The sequence below is a fragment of the Triticum aestivum genome, chromosome 2A (genome assembly GCF_018294505.1).
Source record: "Triticum aestivum cultivar Chinese Spring chromosome 2A, IWGSC CS RefSeq v2.1, whole genome shotgun sequence".
Lineage (NCBI taxonomy): Eukaryota > Viridiplantae > Streptophyta > Magnoliopsida > Poales > Poaceae > Triticum > Triticum aestivum.
In genome coordinates this window covers 782001620-782015033 of record NC_057797.1, presented here as the reverse complement: position 1 = coordinate 782015033, position 13414 = coordinate 782001620, and the positions used below count along the sequence as shown (strand labels likewise).

At 44.4% G+C, this 13414-nt stretch overlaps 1 protein-coding gene across 1 annotated transcript; it reads right to left on the bottom strand.

The window, feature by feature from the left end:
• Positions 1-120: 120 nt before the first annotated feature.
• Positions 121-3910, bottom strand: LOC123191210 (protein NRT1/ PTR FAMILY 5.10). The gene is made up of 3 exons (XM_044604014.1): positions 3631-3910; positions 3323-3540; positions 121-1538 (listed from the first exon to the last, which is right to left on the bottom strand). Exons 1-3 carry the CDS (start codon positions 3776-3778, stop codon positions 267-269), a joined length of 1638 nt encoding a protein of 545 aa, XP_044459949.1. The 5' UTR covers positions 3779-3910; the 3' UTR covers positions 121-266.
• Positions 3911-13414: the final 9504 nt, after the last annotated feature.

Below are 13414 nucleotides of genomic sequence, written 5' to 3'. Positions count from 1 at the left end.
ATTCAGAGGAGCCCTTGATAATAAAGAATTATAGTACCGTCACAGCACCTGTCGGCCAGATAGATCACAACCGCTCTATGATTGCAAGCTGCAACACCTCAGATCAGATGAGACACATCAATTTCCAATCGGCTCGCCATTCATTTTAACATTTGCAATTACAAATGCCATCCGCTTAATAATACTAGCAGATTTCTTGTTTCCTACCTACTACTGAACAATGTGGACCATTTTTTTACACAACCGGGAATTTATCCGGTGATCACTCAGTGCTGAATCCTCTTGTGGTTGTTGTTGTAGGCATAGGAGCTGGCGAGCCACACGAAGAGCACGAGCTCGGCGGCGGAGAGGCCGGCAAGCAGCCAGTAGAAGTAGTCGAGGTGGGCGCGGTTGAGGTTGTCGGCGAACCAGCCGTCGCCGCCGCCGCTTCTGGTGACACGGTCGATAAAGGAGATGAGGGCGCTGCTGATGAACCCGCCGATGCCCATGACGCTGAAGTAGAGCGCCAGGCCGAGGCTGCGCAGCTCGCGGGGCATCTGGTCGTAGAAGAACTCCTGCAGGCCCACCACCGTCAGCACGTCCGCCACGCCCATCATCACGTACTGCGGCACCAGCCACGCCCAGCTCATCGGCACCGTCGCCCCGGCATCGTCCACCAGCCCGTGCTCCTGGGCCGTCTTCAGTCGTTGGCCCTCCACCAGTGCTGCCACGATCACCGCGCACATCGACACCACCATGCCCACGCCCACGCGCTGCAGCAAAGTCAGCCCCGACGGCTTGCCCGTAGCGCGCCCCAGCGCTGGCACCAGCAGGCGGTCGTAGATGGGGACGAACAACAGGATGCTCGCTGGTCCCAGCGTCTGAAGCGCCGCCGGAGGCAGCTCCAGGCCGCCGAAGATGCGTCGGTCCAGGGTGCGGCCTTGCTTGTTGAAGAGCGTCATGATCTGCGCGTACGCCACGCCATATGCCAGGCACGCCGCCCAGATCGGCAGCAGTCGCAGCACGCCACGCGCCTCCTCCGACTTGGCCGCGCCATCCTCGTCTTGGCATCCTTTTGTACGGAAGAAGCTCGAGCTCCTTGCAAGCGCCACAAGGCTGCGGCCGAGGCGGGCGAAGGGGCTCTCGGCGCCTGGGATGGGCGCGTAGAGGCGGTAGGTAGGGGTGCCGGAGAGAAAGATGAAAAAGGCGCAGAACATGATGGCACAGAGCATGCCGAATCCGATCCCCCAGCCGACGTTCTCCTGGATGTAGCTGACGACAGCGACGGCGATGGAGATGCCGATGGCCATGGAGAAGTACCACCAGTTGAAGAGGGAGCTGCGGGACGCGCGCTCCTTGGGGTGGTCGGCATCGAACTGGTCAGCGGCGAAGGCGAGGCCGCATGGCTTGTCGGCTCCCTGTGCGAGGGGAATGAGGTAGAGCGAGGCGTAGAAGAGGGCCACCTGCAGCGACGAAGGGCGGGAATAGGAATGGATGTCGCCGGCCGGCGATGACCGCTGTGCCTGGAGCGTGGTCACTAGAGTCATCATGCCATATCCCTGCACGCATCCACACATATTTTAAAACTTGGTTATTGTCTGCTTATTAACGTTTAATGTTCAATGTAAAGGACAAACCGAAACTATAAGAAATTATTAATTTTCTAGGTCAGCATTTTGAAAACCATATTTTGAACTTTTTAATGTTGAGGAACAAACTAAACGAAAATCCTTTCACATCAAGAATTTAGATATAAAACTATGATCTCGTACAACATGGTGAACAAAACCTGAAGTCAGGTTTAGGGCTCATTCGGTTTGGAGGAAATTAAAATGGAGGAATTAGAAGTAGTATAGGAATGTTATAGGATGGCACTTGCCATGATGCCATCCTTACAAATTGCATTGCCTCGTTCCTATGCAAAAAATGAGGTTTGAGTGAATGTGTTGTTTCCTGAAAAAACATAGGAAATGAGTAGTATTTCTAAGGAATTCCTATACTCGTTTCGTACAAACCGAATGCATCTACAGAAAATTTTCCTCTGGGATCCCATTCCCATGTTTTTCCTATGAAAATCCTGCAAACCGAATGAGGCTTTAGGGTCTCTTTGATTCAAAGGATCTTTATAGAATTTTTGAAGGATTGAAATCCTTAGGAATTTTTTCTATGTTGGTCGTTTGATTCGTAGAATTGAATCTTGTAGGATTTTTTCCTAAGGATTTATTTGTACTACATTTCATAGGAATTCTAATATCCACTCCAACCTCTTGGAAAAAAAAAATCCTTTGCTTTCCCCATGCCACAATCAAACAAACTCAAATTCTATAGGGATCCAATAGACATGCCATTCCAATCCTATGTTTTTTCTATTCCTGTGTTTTTGCAATCCTACGAATCAAAGAGTTAACATGACACTTATAAGTACATACTTGTCTACGTTGCAATTACTCAAATTACGAGCGATTGAGTTGTCTCTAAAACTTAACCCAGTTTCCGGGAAGTAAAAAAAAATTGATTTTGGAGTTTCGTATGCTAAAATAATGATAACATTTGCAAAGTTGCAGTCAAAATAACTATGGGCTGCAAGAAAAATGATAATCTTAACTAAGACATGACTTCAAACGATGAACAGAATGAATCCATAATTACACTAAATTGGTTTTTCTTTGTAGAGACGGGGAAGAGGGCAAAAGTGGAAGGAGAAATTGAATGGAAAGAGATACTGCATCAAACAAAACTATTTTTGCGCCAAGTAGACAAGTTGACCCAGGTAACATCTGCATTTTGTTGACCAAATGACTCGGGGGTTAAGGCAACAACCTTTTTTTTTCTTTCAAAAAGATACTATACTCCAGTACCAATTACACCAGTTGCTCTCAAACAAGTTAATCGCGCTGGGTGTTCAAGTACAAATTTGAAAAGTATCCACTCTGTCTCAAAATAAGTGTCAGTAACTTGGTGCAAAGTTTGGAGGGAGTAATTTCTACACAAATTTATATTTTATATATCTACAGAAAACAAGAAGTACCAAACATGTGCTAAAACAGTCAGTACCGTGTCAAATATAAATAGTTGTAGAGTTTATCAAAACTAAAAAAAAACAGCTCCAAAGTCAACATCACCGACGATTCCTTGAGGTAGACCCAGTACCCGGTTGGTTGATCGCACACGACTCGAGCAGCACATCTTCCATTCCAGACTAGCATTAGCGCGGTTGGTTGGTTGATCTCGTCTCGGTTTCATTATCTTATCTTAAATAACCGCGTTTCTCACGTGTGATAGCATCTACCATGACGTAGAGAGGTAGAAACAGAGAAGCAAAAAGGAGAATTTTTTAGCGTACCAGGACGTAGAGGGTGCAGGCGACGATGATGGAGCGGTAGCGGCCGAGCCATGAGTCGGCGACGAAGGCGCCCAGCAGCGGCATCAGGCAGGCCGTCCCCGACCAGGCGTTGACGGCGGCCGCCGCGGCGGCGTTGGAGTGGCCCAGCGGCCCCGTCAGGTACGTGATGAGGTTCGCCGACACGCCGAAGTAGCCGAAGCTGCTGGCCATCTCCACCACTGCCCGCCGGATTGACCATAGGAGCAATCGATCAAGCAGATGGTTGCTTAACGAACGAACAGGGGAACAGAGCGTGCGAGAGCACGTACCGCAGACGAAGAGGGCGGAGCGCCAGCCGCCGGAGCCGGCGCGGCGCACGGGGCGGCCACGGAAGTCGCAGACGCCGGCGAGCGCCGCCGCCTCGTCGCCTTCAGCGGGCTGCAGGAAGGGGGCCTCGGCGTCCGCCATGGCCGCCATCTCTCTGCCTCTCTGCTCTGCTCTCGGATGATTTTTCCCCCCTCTCCTCTAGGCTGGCTGGCTGGCAGCCTGTCAACGCGCGCACGGAGAAGCAGCCGGCATGTGGGCGCATGTGTGTGTGTGTGTGTGTGTGTGGGCCGGCTATGTTGCTGCCTGGCTCCGTTCTCCTCCACACGTCTCTTTCCGACAGTCACTAGTTGCGGCGCCTCGTTGCCTCCCTGCTTCGAATAGAGCAAGATATTTCCTGGTGCTCTCACTGTGATCCAGTCAGACGTGTCGATCCCAAACTGCCGATTTTGATAACCGATCGCCTCGCGTTCGCGTAGTCTCTTTTGGTGCTGGCGGCGCGGGCCTCTTCAAATGAGTCTTTTTATTTTATTAGTAAAAAAGTACCCGTCCACTACATCATATATCCAGACAACGATTTTATTAAGACTACTTCCAATGCATGGGTGCTTAGATGTGGTGCTAAACATATTAAAAAGTTTAGCAACTAATGTCCACAATGCATAGTTGCTTCACTTGTTGGTGCTAAGGCTGGTCATAGTAGGAGTAACTTAGCGAGTAACATAGCGCACTCCAATTTTTTTTTGCTTATGTGACAAATAGTTAATGAGAAATAGTAACATAATATGTTACTGTAACATAGCACTTTCCAATATAAGATGAATCTACAAGCTAATAAATGAAGCCATCTATGACATTACTACTATGTTACTTTGCACTATGAAGGTAATAATTTAGACTAGTGTCATATGCATGACACTAGTATAAGTTACTTCCCACTATGACCAGCCTAAGCTCCCCTCATTTAATGCTTTAGCAACTAAACTATTTCATGCATTGGTGGATTTCTTTCATTTAATTGCTTTTGCCTAGGTTCACGTGCTTAGCATTTGTTTTTTCTGGGGTCATCAAACTCACATCTCTCCTCTTTATTACCTCATCACATCGGATTTTTTACCTACGTGGCAGTCTTAGCACCTGTACAAGGTGGAGCATTGGGAGGTGTAAAAGTATGAAGCGTTCCTACTCCCATGAGGGGAGCCGCGTGCGTATATATATTGATAGGGCCGAAGGACTTGCCTTGACGCACAAGGATGAGTACAAGAGTTTGAATACAATAGGAGATAGACGAAGAGGTTGAGATTACAACGATAAGATGATTTGTTCTAACACCCTCCCTTAATCTCAACTATCCTAAATTAAGATTGCTCTTGAACTCATCAAATGATCGTGTTGGTAGTGCCTTGGTGAAACCATCCGCCACTTGATCCTTGGAGGGAATAAACCGTATCTCAAGTTTCTTTGCTGCAACCCTCTCTCGCACAAAGTGAAAATCAATTTCTATGTGCTTTGTCCTTGCATGGAACACCGGGTTTGCAGACAAGTATGTTGCACCTAAATTATCACACCATAAGCATGAGATATGAGTATTTTTGACTCCCAACTCTTCAAGAAGTGATTCAACCCAAATAATTTCAGCAGTTGCATTAGCCAAGGATTTATACTCACCCTCTGTGCTTGAACGTGACACGGTGGCTTGTTTTCTGGCACTCCAAGAAATAAGATTGGAACCAAAGAATATTGCAAAAACCTCCAGTTGATCTTCTGTCATCACTACATCCTACCCAGTCAGCATCAGAGAATGCGCTCACAAGAGTGGAATTAGAACTTTTGAAATGAAGTCCTATTCCCATAGTATGCTTTACATATCTTACAATCCTCTTGACAGCTGTCCAATGTGCAAAAGTAGGTGCATGTAGATATTGACAAACCTTGTTGACAGCAAATGAGATATCCGGACGTGTGAGAGTTAAATATTGCAATGCTCCCACGGCACTCCTATACCTTGTACTCTCTTCCTCTTGAAGTGGCTCTCCTTCATATGCTGAAAGTTTTTCTGAGGAAGACAAGGGTGTAGGTACTGGCTTACAATTTTTCATTCCCATACGAGACAGAAGTTCAGTGATGTATTTCTCCTGTTTTAACATAATGCCATCTTGAGTTTTCTTGACTTCAGTACCTAGGAAGAAGTGCAAATCACCTAGGTCCTTTAAGGCAAACTCTGAACTTAAGTCATGCAGAAGAGCATTAGTGGCATTTTGTGAAGAACTTGCAACTATGATATCATCAACATATATAAGCAAGAAAATAACCACTCCTGCCTTGTTATAAATAAACAAGGATGTATCAGCCTTTGCAGCAATGAAGCCAAGAGATTTCAATTGTAAGCTTAGTCTGGAATACCATGCTCTAGGTGCTTGTTTCAGGCCATAGAGTGCTTTATCAAGCTTGCAAACAAAATGTGAAAATTTCTTACTTTCATACCTAGGTGGCTGTCTCATGAACACTTCCTCTTCCAGAACACCATGGAAAAACGCATTCTATACATCTAGCTGTCTTAGGCTCCATCCTCTGGAAACAGCAATGGCTAGTACAAGTCTGATAGTTGCAGCTTTCACAACGGGACTAAAGGTGTCCTCATAATCAATGCCATAATGTTGCTTGAAGCCCTTTGCAACCAAATGTGCCTTATACCTGTCAATGGAGCCATCTGCCTTCTTTTTGATTCTGTATACCCATTTGCAATTAATTATATTTTTACCTTTCTGGTTTGGTACAAGATGCCAAGTTTTGTTTCTCATCAATGCAGAATATTCCTCATCCATTGCCTTCTTCCACTTGGGATCATCAAGTGCACTACTCACAGTTGTTGGCTCTCCTGAAATACACAACATGCCATATGGTATAGTTCCATCCGTTCTTATCTTTGGATTTCGTATACCTTTTTGTAGTCTAGCATTGACTCTTGGAGAAGCCACAGGTTGGACCGCAGGTGCACATGCCACAGCTGATCCGAGAGAATCAGGCGCTGACGCAGAAGATTCTGGCGTAGTCAGCACAGGAGATCCTATGGCCATCGGTGTGGCCGCCGTTCCTGTAGGCACGCGGGAAGTAACCGCGCGACGCGGCACAGCGGATCCGTAGCCCGACCGCGGGGCGAGGAAGATGCGGTCCCGCTGCTGTCCCCACCTGTAGACGATGCGGCGCCACGGGATTGGCTAGACCGGGAGCCGAAGCCGCTGCTAGTGGGAGCGCGATCCAAGGGGGGTTCGATCGCGCGATCCGAGGACCGCGCGCGTGCAGGCGTGCCAGGCCCGCCGGATCGTCCTCGTTGTCCGTGTCCAGCTCGTCTCCTTCTTCAGCATGAAATATAAGATCATTTTGAGCTGGATTTTCGAGATTTTGATCATTTTGAGCTCCGTTTTCTCCAGGAACTTGCGCAGGCATAAGAGTAGGAGCAGTACCAGTAGGAATATCATCACATTGGTTAGTACAATCATCTCCCCCATGATCAAAAGTCCGAAGATATGTAGGAAGAAGGAGAATTTCTTTGCAAAGGAGGGCACCGGCATTGGGATGAAGTGATGCAAAAGGGAACACAGACTCATCAAAAACAACATCTCTAGATATGTAGACCCTACCAGTAGGAACATCAAGACATTTAACCCTTTATGCATAGGGCTATAGCCTAAGAAGACACATCTTTTAGAGCGGAAAGCGAGTTTTCACTACAAGAAATCTGTTAATAGGTGACGGTTTCAGTCTGTCATGGACTTGCGCAAGTCCTTCATCGAGAGGCATACATGACGGATTTGAATTCCGTCATGTATATCGCGTCATAATTTAACCATAGCACACTCCATGACGGATCATGGAAAACCGTCACGGACCATGACGGTTTTTAACCATCATCGATGGCAGTTAACTGGCATTCTCATAACGGCGTTAGCTTGTCTAACACGTCATCATCTGACATGGATCTGACGTGGCAGCCCATGTTGTAATCAGCCCATCTAAAATTTTGTCCCACTAAATTTCAACTCCCCAAGAGTGGTGGCCCATATAGTAATCAAGCCAATTTGAATTTAGGCCCATTAATTTCAAGAAAGGCCCACTAATTTCTCAGTCCAGGACATTAGCTCATCACGCATATCTCTTGTCCATGGAAATTTTAAGCCCATAATAATTTAACAGAAAATATATGTTCAGGTCCTTAAAACAAAAAATTACATAAACACACACAAAAATACACCTGTACAGGAGCAAAAAAAAGAACCCAAAAAAGATTAATTCTACAAGCATGTCTCGGAGAACACTATGCTACTCTACAGCTAGCACTACACCCATCAAGCAAAGCACAATGCTCGTTGGACAACCAGGGGACCCCGCATTCCAGGCCGTGGATCCGCTCGACATGTCTTTGTTGTTGAAAATGCTCCCATAAACCAATAGCTGCCACATGATGAAAAATATGTCACACTATAAAATATTATAGTCAGTAGGTTAAAATAGAAGTAGAAACTGGAAGCAGCTTACTACACATTATCAAGTTCTATATTTTTTCTCTGCCATGATGCAAAGTAGTGAAACAAAATCATTCATGTGAAAAGAAACAACTGATGGCAACAAAAAGGAATGATGAGCATACATAGATCAATAGTTTGTAGTAAGCTCCACTATGCTTATTTGACTAGAAGTCCTAAGCTATCACTACACTAAACTCGAATCATGCAATGAAAGCCCTCTCATGTGAAACTAAAAAAATTATAAAAAGTAAGTCCAGGGAGGCACTTCCATACCCATTGCCGAAAATAAATAACACAAGCAATACTTTAATTCTGGTAACAAAGGCAAACATCAAAACGAAAAGGGAACAAAAAATTTCATCTTAATAAGATTATTATGCTATGGGAGAATAATAATATCACAGCTAGTCCTACCTTCCAACAACAGCAAAAAGGATAGTAGCTTCTCGGACAACAATCAATCATACCGTAATGCATCCACAGTTCCAATCTATGATAGAGAAAGCAGACTGCCATGGTGAAAATATTCATTTCAACCATGAAAAGGGGTTACCATTGTTATGAAAATAAGTGATAATTGATGTATCATATATGTAGTGTGGGATAGGATATTGAACAGAAGGGAGTTCAGTTACCATGTACAGAATTATTGATGTCCAACACAATCTGAATCCTAAATACTATTTTAGAATAGGGAACTTGTTGCTTTTGTATTAACAAGAAAACAACAGGAGCATAATTAAAGTCTACATCTTTGTACGCCGCTGGATGGGTGGACAAGGCAGTAGGCATTAGTGGCATAGAAATCAACCCTAATAAATAGTTGAAATTTGACAGCACAAGTAGCCTGACCAGAATATGATTCTAAGAGAGAAAAACGTTGTCCAAGAAAAAGAGAAACAGAAATCGCATGCGAGAAAGCAGCAGGACTATTCATTCAGGGAACAGAAGAGGTAGCAAAAGCAGCAGGTAATCCTTATAACTAGAGGCTAAGCGTCCATCGTTGGCTCCAGTCAGCTACTTCATAGTAACTAACACCGGCAAATAAAAAGTAGCACAATTAACTTGTCATATAATCTAAACATTTAAAGTTCAAGTCCAGATTTGATGTTATATAGCAAAAGAGTAGCTGCAATGACAAATGTCCAGAATACAAAATGTTAATCCTTCCAACAGGAAGTATATTCCAAGGTACTGATGTTATGCAGGCGAACAAAAAATTGAAGTGCTAATTCTTTGAACAAGAAGTATATGTCGAGGACCTTACTACAAAGCCGAAACCAGCATGATAGCAGAGGTAAATAATTACAGGGAACCACAAATTAGTGAGCTACAGGCCCCAGTAGTACCCATACACATGGATGTATTAGTATCGCAGAGAACATGTGCACACAAGAGATGAGATTATTTTTCTAGAAAAGTGCAAGATTGTAGTTATTGGAAGAAGTTGTTTCTACAGGAAAAAATATACATGCTCGGTAGTACTGACGTTGTAGAGATATTGAATCAATAATATAAAAGTTTCACTGTTGATGTTGTACGGACAAAGATTAATGGCTGACTGGTGGCCCAATAGTTAAGATACTGAATTGATACCATTAAAGTGTTAGTGCTGATGTTGTACAGATTAATAACAGATTCCACACATAAATGTATTAAAGGTTCAGAGCAATTCCACATTACTTCATCACACTCTTGCCAAACGAGACATCTTTCTGAACTTATCTATACCTGAGCTTCTATACACAGGCTACACAATCAACTTGCCATGTAATATAAACATATAAGTTCAAGTCAAATTTGATATTATGTAGCTATGTAGCTAAAGAGCAGCTACAATAGCAAATGTTCAGGATATAAAATGATCCTTCCAACAGGCAGTATATTCCAAGGTACTGATGTTAGGTGGACACTAAAATTTTAAAATACTAATTCTTCGAACGAGAAGTATCATCATGATAGCAGAGGTAAACATTACAGCGGAAACACAAACTAGTGAGCTACATGCCTAATGAACTACACATACACGTGAATGTATTACTATCTCACAGAGTACACTTGCACGCAAGAGATAATCTTTTTTCTTTTTATAAAAATGCAAGACTGTAGTTAATGGAAGGCAAGTCATTTACCCAATGCCAGCAAGTGTTGTGTTACAAAGATTTGAGATTTCTACATACAAAAATGCATGCTCGGCAGTGTGCACAGTGAAAACTGTATGCTGCTACTACATTTAACTATGCGCAGAACTCAACCCATAAATTATTACTTGAGCACTAATTGTTATTTTTATTTGAAAAATATTCTAATATGTTGAGCATAGTCACGCACCCACATCCAGTCATCCACACTAGCTAAGCAATATCAATAATATCAACAAATCCACACAGCAGAAGCACCAACGTAAGAGATGACTGGTACTTGAGCAGCAAGCATGCAGCAGCAACCAATCCATAGAGAGGAAGAGGGAGGGAGCAAGCAGGGGAATAACAACCTGGGGGCGAGAAGCTCGCGGTGGAGTGGCTAGGCCGCGAGGTCAGGGAAGGAAATCGCCCAACCTCCATCCGGCCATGGTATTGAGTGCCTCACCTGCGACCAACCAAAGTAGTAGGAAAACACATCAGCCATGGAGATCCATCCATCGATTTAGGGGTGGGATTGGGAATCGGAGAGGCGGTACCGTCCGGGGTTAGCGCCATGGACCACGCGGAAAAGGAAGGGGAGGCCAACCTTGGCGCAGAACAACGCGGAGAAGGAGCCGACCTCGGGCGCTGCTTGGCGGATCCGGAAGCAGCGCCGCAAATCGGGAAGCGCCTCGGCCTGCTCGTTCTGGGGGGCGCCTAGTTTAAGGAGAGAAGGTGAGAGCGGGGGATGGGGGAGAGGTGGGGCCGGTGGCGGTTAGGGAGAGGGGCACCGAGGTTGCCGGTGGTGGCGGCGGACGAGGAAGAGGGAGATGGATAGGATTGAATTGGGGGACGGAGGATGGAGAAGAAGATGGGGAGCAGCGGTGGTGGAGCCGGTCAACCACCATTGGGCCATGTGCCTACCGTGCGATCTAAGGGAGTGGACGGTTGTGATACGCGATCCGCGAGAAGGGCGGATTGACCAATCAGGATTCAACATACGCATCACACCGGATACATGCCACATCAGCATGAGCCATCGGTGACGGTCCGGCTTAGGTCCACATGGTCTGTCCATGACAGTTTCCATGACAGTCTTTCATTGTCCGTCATGATGGGGCACCATTTCAGTGGCCATTCGCATCCTGTTGATCCGTGACGATTTCTGTGACAACCCGGAGGGACCGGCGCTGTATCTGTGATGGTTTTCAAGAACGTCACCAGAAATCCATCATGGATTAACAGATTTCTTGTAGTGTTTCGTGTGTTGTAGGGTCTGAGATTGGGCGAACATGCGCACCCAAAAATACGGAGTGATGTGTAGTTGGGTGTAACACCGAGGAGACGTGTAATAGGTGTGTCAAGTTTGATAACTTTGCTTGGAAGCAAGTTGATGAGGTATGTGGCAGTTAAAAAGGCTTCATCCCAGAACTTAAGTTGCATGGATGCATTTGCTAGCAGTGCTAGTCCCATATCAACAATGTGACGATGTTTTCTCTCAGCAGAGCCATTCTGTTGGTGAGCATGAGGACAAGAGACATGATGTGAGATGCCAAGTTTTTGGAAAAAATAGTTCAACTTCTCATACTCACCACCCTAATCGGTTTGCATGGCAATGATTTTGGAGTTCAGTTTGCATTCAACAAGGTTTTGAAAATTGATAAAGACTTTGAATACATCGGATCTTTTTTTCAACAAATAAATCCAAGTAAATTTACTATAATCATCAATGAAGCTTACATAGTAGGAAAATTTCCCAACTGAAGTAGGGGCTGGTCCCCATACATCTAAGAAGATGAGTTGTAATGGAGAAGTAGATACACTAATAGAAATAGGGTAAGGCAATTGATGACTTTTAGCTTGTTGACACGGATCACAAACTGACTCAACACTAAGACTAGGCTAGAGAGTTTATTTTTGCTAAGAATATATTTAACTATGACTGAAGATGGATGACCCAAACGACTGTGCCACCTTGATGAAGAAGGCGTGGTGACAATATTTGCACTACAAGAAATATGTCAACTTATGACCTTCTGTCAGTGACCCTCGAAGAATTGGTCATAAATTTATGACCATTTTAGACCAATTGGTCAAAAGCTGTTCAGGGGGCTCCAAACCCTAAACCATTGCGACCATTTTGGTCAGAAAGGTCGTAATTTCCATACACAAAATGGTCACAAAGCAAACAGTGCTAGTCCGCTGCCTTATTTCTAGTTGTTAATGACCAATATAGATGGTCATAGCCTTGTAGATTGTGGTGGGTTGTGATGACTAGGTGCCATCTCATCAGTTTTGCCTATGTGTCATGTCCATGTGGCAATTTTTGCCCTAGGTTATGAAGCAACCTATATTTCTATCATTCCCAAAATTCCCAAAAAAATCTCATAAATTCTTTGGGGCATATCTTCATCAAATATGTAAAAATCCTTCCTTGCCTAGTTCAAAACTAATTCAACAATATCCATTTTCCTATTCTGTTCACAACAACACTTTATGAAGGAAGTGCTATTTATATATTCTTGATTGCCCTCGGAATTTTTGGGCACTCTTTCCTATCCAAATCATTACCGCATGACAAAATTCAGCTCCATTTGCCAAGCAAATCTTCTTCGGCAAATTTCCAAAGTTTTTGTCCACCTAGAAGCACTGTGAAGGAAGTACCTTTTTTATATCTCTAAATGACATGAAATTTATACAGTTCCTTCATATGCCCAAATTATCACCCTCCTCCAAATTGCAGCTCAGTCAAATCATCTATGTGAGCCCAGGTTCAATTTATATTTTATGGCCAAATTGGCACATTGCAAAGCAAGTGTTATATAGACCCCTCCTATTACCCTCAAACTTTTCGAGCACTCTTACATACCCAAATCATTGCCACATGATAATATTCAGCTCAATTTTCCTAGTAAATCTTTCTCGGGAAATTTCCAAAGTTTCTACCTCGAGAGAAGCTTTGTGAAGTAAGTACTAGCTAGGCTTACCCAAATGATCTTAAAATTTACCAGCGCATGACCATACCTAAGTAACTTACCTACACCAATTTTGAGCTCATTTCATTCATCCAATCTCTCTCACTAGTTTCCCCAAGTTTCTGTCCATAGAAGAGCATTGTGAAGGAAGTACTACTTTGGCAT

Coding starts and splice junctions, on each gene's coding strand:
- LOC123191210 (XM_044604014.1), bottom strand. CDS start 3,778: ATGGCGGCCATGGCGGACGCCGAGGCCCCCTTCCTGCAGCCCGCTGAA. Junction 3,541..3,630: donor CTCCGCCCTCTTCGTCTGCG/GTACGTGCTCTC, acceptor TCCGGCGGGCAG/TGGTGGAGATGGCCAGCAGC. Junction 1,539..3,322: donor CCTGCACCCTCTACGTCCTG/GTACGCTAAAAA, acceptor GGATGCGTGCAG/GGATATGGCATGATGACTCT.